General features: G+C 44.7%; 1 protein-coding gene across 6 annotated transcripts in view; it reads left to right on the plus strand.

Annotated features, from left to right (window-relative positions):
- The window catches only part of FAM168A (family with sequence similarity 168 member A), a 155,010-nt gene that overhangs the window by 63,571 nt on the left and 73,269 nt on the right, over positions 1 to 18,170 (plus strand). For all 6 annotated transcript variants that reach the window (XM_077926889.1, XM_077926884.1, XM_077926890.1 and 3 more), the window contains one exon: positions 1,577 to 1,665. In XM_077926889.1, the coding sequence (XP_077783015.1) occupies positions 1,596 to 1,665 (70 nt within the window). In that variant the 5' untranslated portion in view covers positions 1,577 to 1,595. Of the gene's footprint in view, positions 1 to 1,576; positions 1,666 to 18,170 lie in introns of those variants that run through there.

The following is an 18,170-nucleotide window of genomic DNA, read 5'->3' on the forward strand; positions in this document are numbered from 1 at the left end:
AAATAAATAAATAAATAAAAAATTAAATATCTGAAGAAGAAGTGGTATCTGAATAAGTGTGCATGCACATGAAAGCTCCTACCAATAACAAACTTAATTGGTCTCTAAGGTGCTCCTGGAAGGAATTTTTTTATTTTGTTTCTTTTCACCATAGTTAGCCAATTTGGGGATCATTCTGTTTGCTTGAGAGCTCACCTCCCTTCCATGGTGTGTCGCATGTACGTTGCAGCCATGTTTATCACTTGACAGATTCATTTTCCTAACAATGGCTTGCCAGTGGGATTGTGGAGTACTGAAACCGTGATGCGTGACAGAATTTCCACCAATCCCTATTTTCCCCTGGATATTTTAGAGTAATAATTGGTGTAAGTGAAGGCACCAGGCGAGTCTCCCTGGGGAGAGCGTTTCACAAATGGGCAGCCACCTGTTCTAGTGTTGCCACCCTCCAGACCTCTAGTGGAGGGGAGACCACAAAGAAGGGCCTCAGGTGATGATGGCAGGTCTGCCCGGGTCCCCATCGTTCTGCCCGGACGCTGAGGTCCAGCGCCGAGGGCCTTCTGGCGGTTCCCTCGCAAGAAGCCAAGTTACAGAGAACCAGGCAGAGGGCCTTCTCGGTGGTGGCCCCCGCCCTGTGGAACGCCCTCCCACCAGATGTCAAAGAGAAGAACAACTACCAGACTTTTAGAAGACATCTGAAGGCAGCCCTGTTTAGGGAAGCTTTTAATGTTTAATAGACTATTGTATTTTAATATTCTGTTGGGAGCTGCCCAAAGTGGCTGAGGAAACCCAGCCAGATGGGCGGGGTATAAATATATTATTATTATTATTATTATTATTATTATTATTATTATTATTATGGGAGGCAGTCCTGGAGGTATTGCGGTTCTGAGCTTCATTAGGCTTCATTAGGTCAAAACGAGCACTTTGAACTGGGGCCGGAAACTAATTGGCAGCCAGTGCAGTCAGGTCAGGGTCAGTGTAATATGCTCAAACTGTCTTGTCCCAGTGAGAAAGTTGGCCGCTGAATTCTGCACCAGCTGAAGTTTCCGAACAATCTTCAGAGGCAGTCCCACGTATAGTAGTTGCATATCACAGCTGAGCAGAACCTCAAGCCCAGCGCTTCAGCTGCCACTCAAAACTAATAGTGTAATGAATGTTGCTTTATGATATGGGTATGATTTATTTCCTGAGAAATGAATCTTACACTCAGTGTACAACATGCACCTGTGGCCCAAACATTGTGGGGTTTGATCTGTCCTTTGGCTTGGACTCCCCCTGGTGGAAGAGGGGAATTGTTCTTTCTGATTTCTCCCAAGTACCATTTCATCGCAGTACTGAAAAACGCATTTCTTCCAATTCTTTCGCTGTAATTAGGAGGACAGGTAAGTCACCCGCGAGAATAATTTAAGAGAATTAAGTGAAGGCTCCAAAACTTGAATATCTGAGTAAGCTGTTGTCTTTTCGTAAATACTTACCTTTGCAGCTCTATATCATGAATCGTAAACATAGTCCTTACCATCTTAATGTGAGAGTGGGAAATATTTTTCATTATTCACTTTCCCCCTTTCTCTTTCAGAGTTTTCACGTCTTCCACAATGAATCCAGTTTACAGCCCCGTTCAACCTGGGGCTCCTTATGGAAACCCTAAGAACATGGCCTATACAGGTAAGGTTGCTTATATTCCCATGCTCAGAGGCCTAGTTCCCATGCAGGTCATGCACCTTTTTATGGGATGTACCATTTCAGATGGAAGGTGGGGCTAATCAAACAATGCTCTTTAATACCCCCAACTCCACTCTCTGCATGTAGAAAGCTAGATCCGGGATGGCAAGTCTTAGCTGGGTTTTAGCTTTGTGAAGTTCTCTCTCTGTGTGTTTTGCTTTGTACATTTGTTCCTGAGAGCAGCACCTATCGGCAGCTTGAAGTGGTGTAGTTCAGATACAGGTTTTGTGTGTACCAGGCAGCTGGTTAATTCAGATAAGTTGAACCCTTCCAAGAAGTGCGTTGCTATAACCAAGTTTTGTTGTTCTTCTGGGATCTTGTTGTTAACCCTGGAGTTTCCTTCAGTGCACCAGCTTTTGTTTCGATAAGACTTCTCTCCTCAGGCATGTTCTAATGTGATACTTCAATTTGGGCTTAACATTTGGTATGTCTACCCTATGGGATCTCATCACTTATCTTCAGTCTGCACGCCTTAAAAAAGTCAATGGTTTCTCTCTCTGCTGATGGCTGCTTCCTTCTGCATAAATAACTCTCTGTAGGTTACAGTGATGAACTTTGCCATGAATTACCACTGATGTAACCTGTGAATATTGCACAAGAAAACTCATCCATATGTTAGCAATTACATCTGCTGAAAATACAAAATGAAAAAAAAAACAAAAAACCCCAATGGAGTTATTTAATGCAGGTGGTTTCTTGTTTTAGTTGCATGCCCAAGCCTCTCAACTTTATTATTATTATTATTATTATTATTATTAATAATAATATTTTATTTATATCCCGCCCTCCCCAGCTGAAGCCGGGCTCAGAGCGGCTAACAACAGTAAAAATAACACAGTTTTTACATAAAATCACAATCCTTATTAGGGTTCCTTAGTGAAAAACACAGATAAAATTTCCCTGTAATTATTGGAAGTTGTTTATCTTCAACAGTATTGATGAATCAGCAGCTAGATTTGGAATATATGACATTTCCTTTTTCTTTTTCTATTACTGTGCCCTGTCAGCAACAGTAGACTTAGGAGCAGGACAACACTAGTCACTCTTGGAAGAAACTGTTTTTCCAAATCCCTTTTGGTTCCAATTCAGGCCTGGTTGGGGTAGCAAAACTGTCTTGGTTGTTCTGTGGGGTGACGTTTGCTGAGAGAAAGATAAGGGATATGCGACCCTGATGATTCTGTTAGACCAGGGGTCAGCAACCTCAGGCCAATGGGCCACAAGCGGCCTACGGGGGTCGTTTAACCACCCCACGAGCTGCTCCCAAACCGAACCGAGCTGCCTGCTCGCCAAGCCCCTGCCTGCTACGCTAAAGCGGCGCGGCGCGGGGACTCGCTTCTGCCATGCCGGAAATCGCATCTGCGCAGACTCCGGAAATCGTGGGCATGGGCGCTTATGTGTGCCCGCAATCTGGCCCACGTAGGATTCTATGCTGGAGTGAACCGGCCCAGGCAAGGTAAACCTCTGCCGACCCCTGTGTTAGACCTTTTGATACATTTGGCCACGGTATCCTTCTGGATAGGCTGTCCAGGTTAGGTGTGGGAGGTGGTTTTTGGTAGTGATTCTCTTCCTACTTGGATGGTTCTTTCCTGAAGGTGGTGCTGGGAGCTTACTGCTCAGCCCCTTGGCTGTCATACAGCCCTTACTGTCAGAAAATTATTCCTGGTTTTTACTCGGAATCTCCTGTTTTGTAACTTGAATCCATTGGTACTGGTCCTACCCTCCAGAGCAGGAAAAAACAAGCTTGTTCCATCTTCTACGTAGCTTTTTATTCGTTGTTGTTGTTGTCGTCATCGTCATCTACTTATTATTATCTACTTATTTAGTGAATGCCACCCAGAGAACTTGATGTTATGGAATGACATACACATACCATAAATAGGTACGGTGGTACTTTGGTTCCTGAATGGCTGAGTTGTCGAATAAATCGGTTCCTGAACGCCGCAAACCTGGAAGTAAGTGTTCTGGTTTGTGAACGCTTTTTGGAAGCCAAATGTCTGGTGCGGCTTCCGATTAGTGCAGGAAGCTCCTGCAGCCCACCAGAAGCCGCGCCTTGGTTTTCGAACGGTTTCGGGAGTCAAACGGACTCCCAGAACAGATTAAGTTTGAGAACCCAAGGTACCACTGTAATCGAAAATGGGGCCAGTATCTATCTGTCCAAGATCTTTTTGTCACTTTGCAGACAGGAGTGATGCTCAGCTGTTCTGGGATGCTCCAGTTGCCACAGTATAACAGACTATTGTGAGTCTACAACCACCATGTTGTAGATCTTGAAAGAAGCTGCCATGTGTCCTACAGAGCCTAGTTGTTTTGTTTGGAAGTGTCTTCATTCCTGCTGCCGCAGCCGGTAGCAAGAGACCCGTCTCTGAAAAACCTTCTCAGTAGGAAATTAGGAAGATGGGCATTTTGACCAATGCCAGTTGGCATGCAGGGACCTAAAATATGAGCTGAGCATCTAGTGCATAGAAAGGTGACGGAATGGGGCAGCTTAAAAGGTGCAGATACCTGGGGAGAGAGAGACCCGAGGAGGAATGATGTCATGGCTGGTGATCCATATGAATTGCATAAGAAGCAAACCTGCACAGGATCTGGAAACAGAGCGATATATTGGAACAGACAGAGTGTTCCAGCAGAAAATCAGGAAATGGCTATAAGGGAATAAGAGTTCAGGAGAGGCTGAGAATAAGCATTCATGTCATGTCTGAGCTTGGTTCTTTGTGTGTCTTTGTAATATGCATGAAGATAAATGTTGTTTAATAGCGTCAAAATATGTTAACCTCCTAAACGTAGAAGACAAGCTCATGGGGCTGTGATAATCTAATGTATTCTGTAGGCAGCTGTATGAAAGATATGCATTTAAAACTTATTTCAGACTCATAGGGAAAAATAAGAAAATAGGAAGTTTTCTCTGTGGCCTTGGCTGCTGAAGGAGCAAAGGGCTTTATTTGCTAAAATAACAAATAACCCTGTTGCATTTAGATTAACGAAGGTGCCACAAGACACATCTGTAGTTGACAAAGGTAGCACTCAGTCTCCTGGCATTTGTAAATACTTGTTTTCTCTCAAGTGATGCAGTATACATTTTGTTCAGAGTTTTCCATGAATTATCTTCTTCTGGCTGAAGTTCTATATTGAATAGCCTTTTAAAAATCTCCTTATTTCGATGCGCTTTCTCCTTCAAATTCAGCATCATTATTCCTGCTGAATCTATATTGTGAGATAGCGTGCAGCAAAATGGCTGGAGCGACGCTGAAATGTTGAGTGAGCCTTATGTATTGGAATGGGTGGTTGCCTTCCTTTTGCATGACTGCAGCTTAGCAGAAATGTCAAGCGCCTTGGCTTTATTCTGGCTGCGTGTCAAAGACAGGTAACTGCTCTGTCTGTCTTAACATCCGATGAATCAAATGAGCTATATGAATTGATTACACCAAAGTGTTTTCTTTGAGCTACCTCGGCTTTTGAAAGGGAAGGCTACAGTTTGAGTAGCTGTTGGTCCAAATAAAAGGCATTTACTCACTTTCAGGACCAACACTGTTCCAGTGACATAGACCTGCTGAAAGCCCTAGTGCTCTTATCTAATTTGAATTGATTTAAAGTAGATAACCCCCCCCCCCCCAAAAGCAGGGATGGAGAAGAAGGTCTCCTCTAGATTAGGCATAGGCAAACTCCAGCCCTCTAGATGTTTGGGACTACAATTCCCATCATCCCTAGCTAACAGGACCAGTGGTCAGTGTTACTTTGCAGACAATGTCAGTGTCGTTTGTGCAGGTCCTCTTTGCTATTTGCTTGTGTTCTTTTGGTGATGAGAAAAAATGGAGCTGGCCTAGGGTGCGGTTGCTTGTTGTGATTGGCTGTGGCGACCTTTGTTTTCATGTGTGAGTGGGGTGGGTGGGTGTTTTTGAATCAGGTTCGCCATATTGATTCATATGCTGTTGGTGGATTCCTGTCGTTGTCTTGTTGGGCTGTGTATGTACCCTTGGGGTCTTATGATACAGTCAGATGTCACAACTATGTACCTTTGGCTAACACTATGGGTTCCTCGCTCAATCTTTCCAAGATTATGGAATAATAATAAAAATAATTTATTTATACCCTGCCCATCTGGCTGGGTTTCCCCAGACACTCTGGGCGGCTTCCAACCGAATATTAAAAACAATACAGCATCAGACATTGAAAACTTCCCTAAACAGGGCTGCCTTCAGTTGTCTTTTAAAATTAAAATAGTTGTTTATTGCCTTGACATTTGATGGGAGGGCGTTCCACAGGGCGGGCACCACTACTGAGAAGGCCCTCTGCCTGGTTCCCTGTAACCTCACTTCTTGCAGCAAGGGAACCACCAGAAGGCCCTCAGCACTGGACCTCAGTGTCTGGGCCGAACAATGGGGGTGGAGACGCTCCTTCAGGTATACAGGACCGAGGCTGTTTAGGGCTTTAAAAGTCAGCACCAACACTTTGAATTGTACTCTGAAACGTATAAAGGTGGATTAATTTAGAGACCATAGCAAAATGTTTTTATGTATGTTAGTATTTGGTTCCATTTTGTATTTTTCTATATCCTGCTTCTATTTTTATTATTATTATTAATAGGGAGTGCTTCAGTGAAAAATCTGGGGGGGGGGGGATATGCTTTGATAAAGTATTGTTAGCAGTTACAGAAAATAAAACCTGATGCATGCATGCAAGCAAGCAAGCAAACACACACGCACACACGCACACACACACACACACACACGTACAAACATACACACTTATGAGAGTTTATGTGAATATGCCATGTTTGCTGATCCAGGTATTTGAAACAAACACCATTTAAAAGTTTAGGTATGTGCAGGGAGCGCTTTGCTTTCTTGCTGGATCCCGATTTGGATGAGCCCAAAGCTCCAGTTTGCTGCCTTCCTCTTCCCATTCAGCAAATATTCTGTGGAGTATCAGCCATTCTGTTACTTAATTCTATTGCCATGGATTTGTGGCGGGCCAAAGGACTAACCTCATCATAATGAACTCAGAGGTGCTCCCCAGGGCATCCCATAATATAATTTAGCTCTCCTAGTAAGAGCCGCAATTTGATCTATTTCTCTTTGCCATTGAGTGGCGATAGTAATTAAATAGTGATGTTTTGAAAAATCAGCAGAGGTAACTTAGCTGGATAAAGCGTTCACCAATAAATGCACTCATAATTTTTTCCCTGTTGATGAAGTGTCTCCTTGATTCAACAGGAAAAGTATATTGACAGGGCTAGAAAAATAATTCTAGTGTCTAGGCAGTGCCAGCATCAATCTTTCGTGTGGCCGACTTGCAGAAGCTTGAATAAATATTTCAAAGTAGTAAGACTCAGCAGTAAACTTCTACGAGTTCACGCACCTGGGATTTTTCCGGCCTTGCATATTGAGCAACTATGAAGTTCTTTTCTCTTTACATTGCATTAATGAATGTGTGTGGCATTTACAGAAATATCCCAGCTTGATACTTGAATATATGTACGTACTGATGATTTCACTTGCTTTAGGTCAGGGGTCAACAAACTTTTTCAGCAGGGGGCTGGTCCACTGTCCCTCAGACCTTGTGGGGGGCCGGACTATAGTTTGGGGGGGGGAATGAACAAATTCCTATGCCCCACAAATAACCCAGAGATGCATTTTGAATAAAAGCACACATTCTACTCATGTAAAAATACCAGGCAGGCCCCACAAATAACCCAGAGATGCAGTTTAAATAAAAGCACACATTCTACTCTTCTGAAGGAAATCAGCCCTGAGTGCTCACTGGAAGGACAGATTGTGAAGCTGAGGCTCCAAGACTTTGGCCACCTCATGAGAAGAGAAGACTCCCTGGAAAAGACCCTGATGTTGGGAAAGATGGAGGGCACAAGGAGAAGGGGACGACAGAGGACGAGCTGGTGGGACAGTGTTCTCGAAGCTACCAGCATGAGTTTGACCAAACTGGGGGAGGCAGTGAAAGACAGGAGTGCCTGGCGTGCTCTGGTCCATGGGGTCACGAAGAGTCGGACACGACTAAACGACTAAACAACAACAGCACACATTCTACTCATGTAAAAACACACTGAATCCCAGACCGTCCGCGGGCCAGACTGAGAAGGCGATTGGGCCGGATCCGGCCTCTGGGCCTTAGTTTGCCTATCCATGCTTTAGGTAGTGAAATGGTAGTTGTAATAGTGGTGGTAGTAGTAGTAGTAGTGAGTGTGTGGTTTTTATTATTAGTATTAATTATATGCCACCCATCTGGGCAGCTCCCAACCAAACTTGAACTTGAACTTACTATTTGAGCCTCTTTTGAGCAAGTCATGATCTCTCAGCCTAATCTATGTTGTGAGATACCTGTGAATAATCAGAGCGCTGCTGGATCAGACCAAAAGCCTATCTAGTTCAGTCTTTTTTGCTCACAGTGGCCAACCAAAGTCCTGTTGGAAACCACAAACCGTCTTTGTGCAACCCATTATCTTTCTAGAAAGCGTGGGCCAAATTTCCACAGCGGGTGGTTTTGTTTGTCTCTGACCAGTGTCACACTCTGGCTCCTTGGCACCAGAATCGGAGACAATGCAGGATTTAAGAGAGAGAAGATAACAAAGGATTATTCAGGAGAGGTATGTTGAAGGCTCCTCTTCAAATGTCTGCTAATTTCAGCTATTTGTAGGTTTATTATTTCCTCCCCTCTCCAGTGGCTGCAATCCACCTGAAGCATCTTTTGTTTTCACTAGCAGAAATGAGGGTTGAGGTTTGATAGGTGGGAGAGTCAGCCTGCTAAGATGTCTAGGAATGAAGCCGCTGGCTCTGCTGAGTGCTTTTGAGCAAAATTGTATGGAATTGAGGGACCAAGTGAATGTGCATTCCAGCTAATCAGGTACTCAAATGACCTTTATTTGCCCTGCTGGAGGTCCCAGGGAGAGCTGGAATCGCTTGAAAAGGAAATGGAAGGCAAATTCAAACACGGAAATGCTTAACAAGGTCCCCAGGAATGCAAGTGAATGCACAAAAGGCAGGGAAACTTAGATGCTGCCAGTGTGAGAACCCATACACAGAGCACTGATGAATCAATTGAACCACTAGAGTCCTTAGATGTTTGTCTTGGCTGCCCAGGAGGCAAAGAGTTGTCATAAGAGTGGCTTTTATTTTAAAAACCATGAAACAGAAAACTTCAGGATGGAGAAGAAAAGCCCAGGCACAAAATATATCAAAAGCTCTTCATGTCGTACCATTTTTCTTGCATGGGGTGAGCTAAATCTGAATTACAAAAGAGAACAGAACTATATTTTTTTTGTTGCCTAAAGATCGCTCGACGTTTTAATGAAAAAGATTCCCATTTATTCATACGAGAAATATCTGTGCTGTTATCATAAGACTGTCCGTGCTGGGCCAAGGCAACAGTCCACAAAAAACAGCCGCATCAAGGTTTTTCATAACTCTAGGCTGGGTGACAGTTCCTCTCCGTTAGCAAGTCCCCAGAATTCTGAAAAACCAGCGTTTTGGAATGACAAAATCCAAATTAGCGAGGGGCGGGAGAGGAGCACAACAGCACCAGTGGCAGCAAGAGAAGGCAGAGGACTGGGAAGGAGGTATTGGAAAAGCAGTGTATGCTACCATCAAACAGAGCCACATGCCATGGCCATAGCAGCAGCTCCCACCTACCCACCAGGCTTGGGGCCTGGTTTCATTATAGGCTGCAGCCGAGGATCATGTGGGCCAGAGGCAGAAGGCATAGTCGTGGATGGGCTAGTGGTCAGACAGTGGATTTGGCAAACAAGAGGAAAGATGCAGTCAAAAGCACACTTGTGGTCTAGCACCAGGTTGGATGAACAAACACCTAAGTTCTAGACCAGGGGTCAGTAACTTTTTTCAGCCATGGTCTGGTCCACCATCCCTCAGACCATGTGGTGGGCCGGACTATATTTTGGAAAGAAAAAATACAGTGGTACCTTGGGTTACGTATTTAATTCGTTCGGGAGGTCTGTTCTTAACCTGAAACTGTTCTTAACCTGAAGCACCACTTTAGCTAATGGAGCCTCCCCTGCTGCCACGCCGCTGCTGCACGATTTCTGTTCTCATCCTGAAGCAAAGTTCTTAACCCGAGGTACTATTTCTGGGTTAGCGGAGTCTGTAACCTGAAGCGTATGTAACCTGAAGCGTCTGTAACCCGAGGTACCACTGTAATGAACAAATTCCTATGCCCCACAAATAACCCAGAGATGCATTTTAAATAAAAGCACACATTCTACTCATGGAAAAACACACTGATTCCCAGACCATCCGTGGGCGAGATTGAGAAGGCAATTGGGCCGCATCCGCCCCATGGGCCTTAGGTTGCCTACCCCTGTTCTAGACCAGGCTTCCTCAACCTCGGCCCTCCAGATGTTTTTGGCCTACAACTCCCATGATCCCTAGCTAGCAGGACCAGTGGTCAGGGATGCTGGGAATTGTAGTCTCTAAACATCTAGAGGGCTGAGGTTGAGGAAGCCTGTTCTAGACTATGGTCTGAAGGCCCATGAAGCTAAGCAGGCCTGGATGGGTGACTGCCTGGGAGCCAAATGTGCTATAAACATGCAAATAACATGGAACAGTAAAGTATTAATACATTATCATAGTCTTCTTCTAAATGCATATGAAACAAAATTACCAAAGTGCTTTTTTGTTGAAACATATACAGAAATGTGAAATATATATATGTGTGTGTCTCAAGAAAACATATTTAACAGAACCAAATGAAAAACAGGACGCTTAAAGATGATACGACCCCCCAAAATTGAGAACAATAAAAACCTGATTAATAAAACTCAAAATGTCGTCTTTAAAAACCTCTCTTTAACAATATATGCAGAGATAGCTAAATCATGATCATGACAATAAACTGACAATTTTTAGTGACGCATTGGACCTATTATATAAACTGGAATCAGCTGTCTGTGCAGTCAGGTACTACTAATGAAACCAGTTTTCTGAAGATGAGAGGTTGTAGCAGGTGCATTGTTTAAGCTAAATGGAACGGAATGAAGAGGTGATTTTAACCACTTACTGGTATAAAGTACCTAGAACTGAATAAATAGGTGGTGTGTTAGAAAACCTGGAAACAAGAAGCAGAGGAGAAACAATGAAGGAGAAAATCCTACACATGTGTTCACAGCAAAGGGAGGAAATCCACTTCATCGGGGAGTTAAACCGTAGGGTAAGGACCCAGCGCAGCTCCCTCTTCATCAGCAATTTGACAGCCAGCTGGTGTACATTTTTAATGGTCTCAAGGACGCGTGGTGATTGGTGTGGTGACACTCTCCAAATGCACCACCAGAAAAGCGCCAGATCTACAAGTGCAGATGTTGCCATTGTAATGTAAATATTTTCACATGAGCGTTTGATGGCATGAACCAATGAGGACAGCCAAAAGTAGTGAAGTTTTTGTACTTTTTAATGGTCAACTGGACTACTGAATGAATGCATCCTGTTGGTGTATTCTAGAATCATAGAATCATAGAGTTGGAATAGACCACAAGGGCCATCGAGTCCAACCCCCTGCCAAGCAGGAAACACCATCAGAGCACTCCTGACATATGGTTGTCAAGCCTCTGCTTAAAGACCTCCAAAGACGGAGACTCCACCACACTCCTTGGCAGCAAATTCCACTGTCGAACAGCTCTTACTGTCAGGAAGTTCTTCCTAATGTTTAGGTGGAATCTTTCTTGTAGTTTGGATCCATTGCTCCGTGTCCGCTTCTCTGGAGCAGCAGAAAACAACCTTTCTCCCTCCTCCATATGACATCCTTTTATATATTTGAACATGGCTATCATATCACCCCTTAACCTCCTCTTCTCCAGGCTAAACATGCCCAGCTCCCTTAGCCGTTCCTCATAAGGCATTGTTTCCAGGCCTTTGACCATTTTGGTTGCCCTCCTCTGGACACGTTCCAGTTTGTCAGTGTCCTTCTTGAACTGTGGTGCCCAGAACTGGACACAGTACTCCAGGTGAGGTCTGTAGAACTGTTTCTGAATCGAAACAGTTTCCACAGTGGTGACGTCCATAAGGTGCCAAAGTTGAATTATGCACATCATTACGAACCAACCAGTCTTTGCAATTCCTGGCTCTTTTATACGCATTTAGAGGTTTATTTTCGTGGCTTCTACATTGCGTAGCAAGTGCCAATATTTATATATATATAGTGCACCGCAAAGATCTGCTTACATAACCAAAAGTAAAGCAGCAAGTGGCTGACTCTATTCTGGGCACTTTTTGAAGCTTTCTGAACCAAGCACATTCCTATTGGAGCTCAAAACTTTGGATTTGGCTGATGTAATTATGTTCTTAGAATAGTCTCTGCTCAAAAGAGAAACCTGTACTTGCAAGGCCTCTGCGCTGAAATCTCTTAAATTAGCACAGTTACATCGGAGTGGAAGGAATTGCCCAAAAGGGAAATTCTGTGTAATCATGATATGGTACAGATAGCTGTCAGATCTTAGATGGACATTTCTATCTGTTTATTCCCTGTATAGTCCGATGCGGAAATACACTCCTTTAATCAGTCTTTTCAACTGAGAGAGCAAAACATCTGAATTCCACTGTTGATTTTATAGTTCTCTATTTACTTCTCTTTTTTTGGCTCGAGCTTGGTGCTAGTCGATAGCCCTGGTCAGGTTCAGATCACCAGTTCAGGATCTTCTGTATACTAGAAGGCTAGAAACACGCTTTTCTTACCACAAGAGAAAGGCGAGGTGCTTAGGATTCAGGGACAGATTGTGCAAGTTCCAGCGTGGTGACATTTGTGGAGAATTTCAGCCTCATTGACCTTGATTCTCTTTAGCACACAGGAGTGCATTTTTGCATCTGTTGTTCACAGCGTTACAAACCTGTGCCTTAATTCTGGTTTGCAGTGTAAGTTTCCAAATGATTTCCCAGGGGAAGGTGCTGTGCTGCTGGCCCCAGTTAAAACAAAGGGCGAGAGGGAAAACTGCTGGCTCTTATGCCTTCTGGTGTTCAAGCAGTCTAATCCTCTGCTTTTAATAAACAAAACAAAACAAAACAAAAGATTCTTTGAGGATCTTACAAGGGCAAGCACATTGTGTTCTGGTGCTCCTTTTTAATGATAACTATGAATGACTCAGGGACGCGGGTGGCGCTGTGGGTAAAAGCCTCAGCGCCCAGGGCTTGCCAATCGAAAGGTCGGCGGTTCGAATCCCCGCGGCGGGGTGCGCTCCCGTTGTTCGGTCCAAGCGCCTGCCAACCTAGCAGTTCGAAAGCACCCCCGGGTGCAAGTAGATAAATAGGGACCGCTTACTGGCGGGAAGGTAAACGGCATTTCCGTGTGCGGCTCTGGCTCGCCAGAGTAGCTTCGTCACGCTGGCCACGTGACCCGGAAGTCTCTGTGGACAGCGCTGGCCCCCGGCCTCTTAAGTGAGATGGGCGCACAACCCTAGAGTCTGTCAAGACTGGCCCGTACGGGCAGGGGTACCTTTACCTTTACCTTTATGAATGACTCACAGCTCTGAGGTTTCACAGGTAAAAGCCAGAGTAGGGTGTGTGTGTGTGTGTGTGTGTGTGTGTGTGTGTGTGTGTTTGTGTGTGTGTGTTTGTGTGTTCCTTGTCTTGAGGAGGGCTTTGAGCAGGGTCAGGTGATTGTTTAGTATCCCCAGCCAACAAGTCCAGTCACTCTGTACTTGTTCCTTGACCTCAGGCCAGTTTTTTGCTGATATGATTAGCTACTATATTGACCCTTGTGGTGCCTTCCAGCTCGACAGTTCTGTGATTATATGAATTGATCACTTTAATGTATTAGAGCAGGGATCAGCAAACTTTTTCAGCAGGGGGCCAGTCCACTGTCCCTCAGACCTTGTGGTGGGCCGGACTATATTTTGGGGAGAAAAATGAACGAATTCCTATGCTCCACAAATCACCCAGAGATGCATTTTAAATAAAAGAACACATTCTACTCATGTAAAAACAAGCTGATTCCTGGACCGTCCGTGGGCCAGATTGAGAAGGCGATTGGGCCGGATCCGGCCCCGGGCCTTAGTTTTCCTATTAGAGGCAGAGGGCTGCCTTAGAGCAGTGTTTCCCAACCTTGGGCCTCCAGCTGTTTTTGAACTACAATTCCCATCATCCCTGACCACTGGTCTTGCTAGCTAGGGCTGATGGGAGTTGTAGTCCAAAAACAGCTGGAGGTCCAAGGTTGGGAAACACTGCCTTAGAGGATGACTTGGGAAATGCAGTTAGATCACAAGACCATTACAGTGGTACCTCGGGTTACTTACACTTCAGGTTACAGACTCCGCTAACCCAGAAATAGTACCTCAGGTTAAGAACTTTGCTTCAGGATGAGAACAGAAATCGTGCTCTGGTGGCGCGGCGGCAGCAGGAGGCCCCATTAGCTAAAGTGGTGCTTCAGGTTAAGAACAGTTTCAGGTTAAGAACGGACCTCCGGAACGAATTAAGTACTTAACCTGAGGTACCACTGGATATTCAGTGGGGATATATATCTCCTTGGTGCTGAAATAGCTTCACTGACTCCCAGATACTTTCCAGGCACAGTGCTTTTTGACTAACCTTCAGTACCTGTAGGAATGCCTTCTCCCCACAACAAATTGCCTGTGTAGTCTTTGGACAGTTTCTTTCAGGGACTCTTGCTATCTGAGGCAAGGTGGCAGTTACCAGAGAGACCCATTTCTGTGATGTGAAATTTCCTTCCTACGGAGATTTGCCTGGCACCATCATTCTTATTTTTTGCACCAGGCAAGGACATATTTATTCTCCCAATCTCTTAAAGTATTTGTTTACCTGCTGCAAGTGACTCTATGCTACTTTCAATTGGGTTTTTGTTTTCCGTTTTGCATTGCGATGTTTCTGTTATGTGTTATGTAGATCTCCCTGGAAGCATGTCTGAAGAGCAGTATATAAATCTTTAAGTAAATGAAACAATTAAGCTTTGGGCAACGACACTTCAGACCATAGGTGGGGGGCACATTGCTAGCTGCTATTCAAAACAAACTCCCTGTCATAGAAAACCAACATGTGAATAGGAAAGGATTCTAGAGTAGCCTTTTTGCTGAAATCCTAATGTTCTATGTTTGGGAGGTGGTGGTTTGGTACGGTTAAAAAAATAAAAATGGTAAAGGACCCCTGGGCGGTGAAGTCCAGTCAAAGGCGACTATGGGGTTGTGGCGCTCACACCTCTTTCAGGCCAAAGCAGCCGGCGTTTGTCCACAAACAGTTTTCCGGGTCATGGGCCAGCATGACTAAACTGCTTCTGGCGCATGGAGGACTGTGACAAGTGCCAGAGCACACGGAAATACTGTTTACCTTCCCACTGCAGTGGTACCTATTTATCTATTTGTACTGGCATGTACTGTACTGTCCCTCAGACCTTGTGGGGGGAGGCGGACTATATTTTGAAAAAATAATAATGAATGAATTCCTATGCCCCACAAATAACCCAGAGATGCATTTTTAATAATAATAATAATAATAATAATAATAATAATAATAATAATAATAATAAAATAATAATAATAATAATAATAATAATAATAATAATAATAATAATAATAATAATAATAATTTTTATTTATACTCCACCCTCCCCAGCTAACACCAGTAAAATTACAGTAAAAATGTAATAGGGGAAAAAACCCAATTTAAAATACAGTTTAAAATGCAATTTAAAATGCAGCCTCATTTTAAAAGTTGCCCACAGATCAAGACCATAAGGGGAGGGAAACATAAGGGTCAGACTGAATCCAAACCAAAGGCCAGGCGGAACAGCTCTGTCTTGCAGGCACTGCAGAAAGATGTCAAGTAAAAGGACACATTCTACTCATGTAAAAACACACAAACTCCCAGACCGCCTGCGGGCCGGATTTAGAAGGTGATTGGGTCGGATCCAGCCCCGGGGTCTTAGTTTGCCTACCCACGAGCTAAAGCATAGCTATGACAGCCTGCTCACCACCACAAAATTCATCCTCTTTCATGGTTGAAGCTGCAACACTCAGAGCAAATCAAAGAAACAGAAAGTTGTAGACGGTGCCTTCTTCCCAACAAGGCAAAGAACAGAATTCTGGGACAAAAAGAAACAGCAAAAGGGTTAATTAAGATAGGGCAAGGAAAGGAAGCTTTCACTTGGCTCCTTCATCCTTGTGGCAAGAAAGGTAGAGGGTTTAAGAAGGAGAGCAGTGCCTCCTGTCCTGTGTGCCTCATGCAAACATCTGGCTGGCCAGCTACAGGCATGATGGTACGACACAACTTCAGGAGCTGGCATGCGGCAACTTAGTCAAAAGAATTACTTTGACAACTTGTAACAGAGGCTTTACCAGCCAGCAGTGGATCAGATTTCCATCCATAAAAGCTGACCTTTCAGCAAAATTGTAATGCCTGCCTAGAATGTAAAAAATAATAATTGTCTACCTGGGGAGGAGAAAATTTCAATATTTAATATACACCCTTCCAAACACAAAATCCTAATTCACTGCTCATAGAAACAGACAATGCAAACATTACCCAAATTGATCATTGCTAAGCCTGCCTGAATGCAAGATTAGAAGTAATTCCAGCAGACTGCTAGCAGGATCCGATTTTCATTTGTTCCTTCACGGAATCTACAAACTGTGCAAGCCCAGTAAAGGACAGCCTCTCTATGAAGTATGGTCAAAGAGCCAATTTTCAAGATTACAAAACTGGTCTTGCAAGTATATATTTCTCAAGAATCAAGTCTCATGCAGGACCTAACTTTCACAATATGTTCCTGTATCTTCAGGTAGAAAACAGACCCTTGCCTGTAAAAAAGAATATGCAAATCAGGACAGATGAAAGCCAATTTATTATTAAAGCTACATTTTGCAGGGAAGAAAGTTGTTGTGCATGACTCACGGAAGACTAAAGATTGCAGAGGTGCAGATTTCAGAGGTTTACTGCTCTGAAAGCACACACAGCTCTGGATGGACGAACACAAAAAGTCTGGCAAGAACTTTAAGCAGAGCCCTAGCTACAGGTTTTTTGCCCTGGCGGAAGCTTCCAGAGGGGTGCCATTGTGTGTGTGTGTACGCAAATGTGCATGGGAGTGTGCTAAACTGGGTCTCTGACCCAGGCGAAATAAAGCCTAGTTTTGCCCCTGCCTTAAGAACAAAATAAGAGTCTGCTGGAACAAGCCAATGGCCCATCTAGTCTAGGATTACCAGACGTCCCCATTTCCCGGGGACAGTCCCTGGATTTGCAAATCTGTCCCCGGAAAAATTCCATCCCCGGATTTCATTAAATGTCCCTGGGAAACGTGGCACCCTGCTCTCCTGGAGTAATATTCAGCTGGAGGGGTTAGGGTTTTTGTGCAGGCAGAGGCAGAGGTGGGGTCGAAGAGCGCAAAGGAAGGGCTTTGCACCTTGGCCAGCAGAGAAACCGCGCGCCTTGCGCCCCTCCTGGGCAAAGGCACGCCGCACGTCCGTGACTCCCAAGCCTCCCCCAATCTCCTGCCCCCTTCCCCCTTCATTTTGAGAGTTTCACAGGGTGCGAAAAAAGAGCTTTGCACCTTGCCCAACAGAGAAACCGGCCCCTTCCGGGAAATGGCCGCCCGCCCCTGACTCCCAAGCCTTTCCCAATCCTTCAAAAGGAAGGGGGCAGGAGATCGGGTGAGGATCGATAGTCACAGGCGGCCGCCACACCGTTGTCCAGGAGGGGCGCAAGATAATGATGATGATGATGATGATGATAATAATAATAATAATAATAATAATAATAATAATAATAATTTATTATTTGTACCCCGCCCATCCAGCCACTCTGGGCGGCTTCCAACAAAGATAAAAAATACACTAAAATGTCACATATTAAAAACTTCCCTGAACAGGGCTGCCTTCAGATGTCTTCTGAATGTCAGGTAGTTGTTTATCGCTTTGACATCTGATGGGAGGACGTTCCACAGGACGGGCGCCACTACCGAGAAGGCCCTCTGCCTGGTTCCCTGTAACTTGACCTCTCGCAGTGAGGGAACCGCCAGAAGGCCCTCGGAGCTGGACCTCAGTGTCCGGGCAGAACGATGGGGGTGGAGATGCTCCTTCAGATATACTGGACCAAGGCCGTTTAGGGCTTTAAAGGTCAGCACCAACACTTTGAATTGTGCTCGGAAACGTACTGAGAGCCAGTGTAGGTCTTTCAAGACCGGTGTTATATGGTCTCGGCGGCCGCTCCCAGTCACCAGTCTAGCTGCCGCATTCTGGATTAGTTGTAGTTTCCGGGTCACCTTCAAAGGTAGCCCCACGTAGAGCGCATTGCAGTAGTCCAAGCGGGAGATAACCAGAGCATGCAGATCTGCGGTTTCTCTGCTGGGCAATGCACAAGGGGTGAGATGACTTCAATCCTCTTGGCAAACTGGAACGGTGGCGGAGCTGGGCAGCTGAGCGTGAGAGAAAGCGTGGACGAGAGCATGTCCCCGACGGCCGGGAACTGCAGAAGTCAAATTGGAGCAGGGAAGCCTTA

The sequence above is a fragment of the Podarcis muralis genome, chromosome 4 (assembly GCF_964188315.1).
Source record: "Podarcis muralis chromosome 4, rPodMur119.hap1.1, whole genome shotgun sequence".
NCBI lineage: Eukaryota > Metazoa > Chordata > Lepidosauria > Squamata > Lacertidae > Podarcis > Podarcis muralis.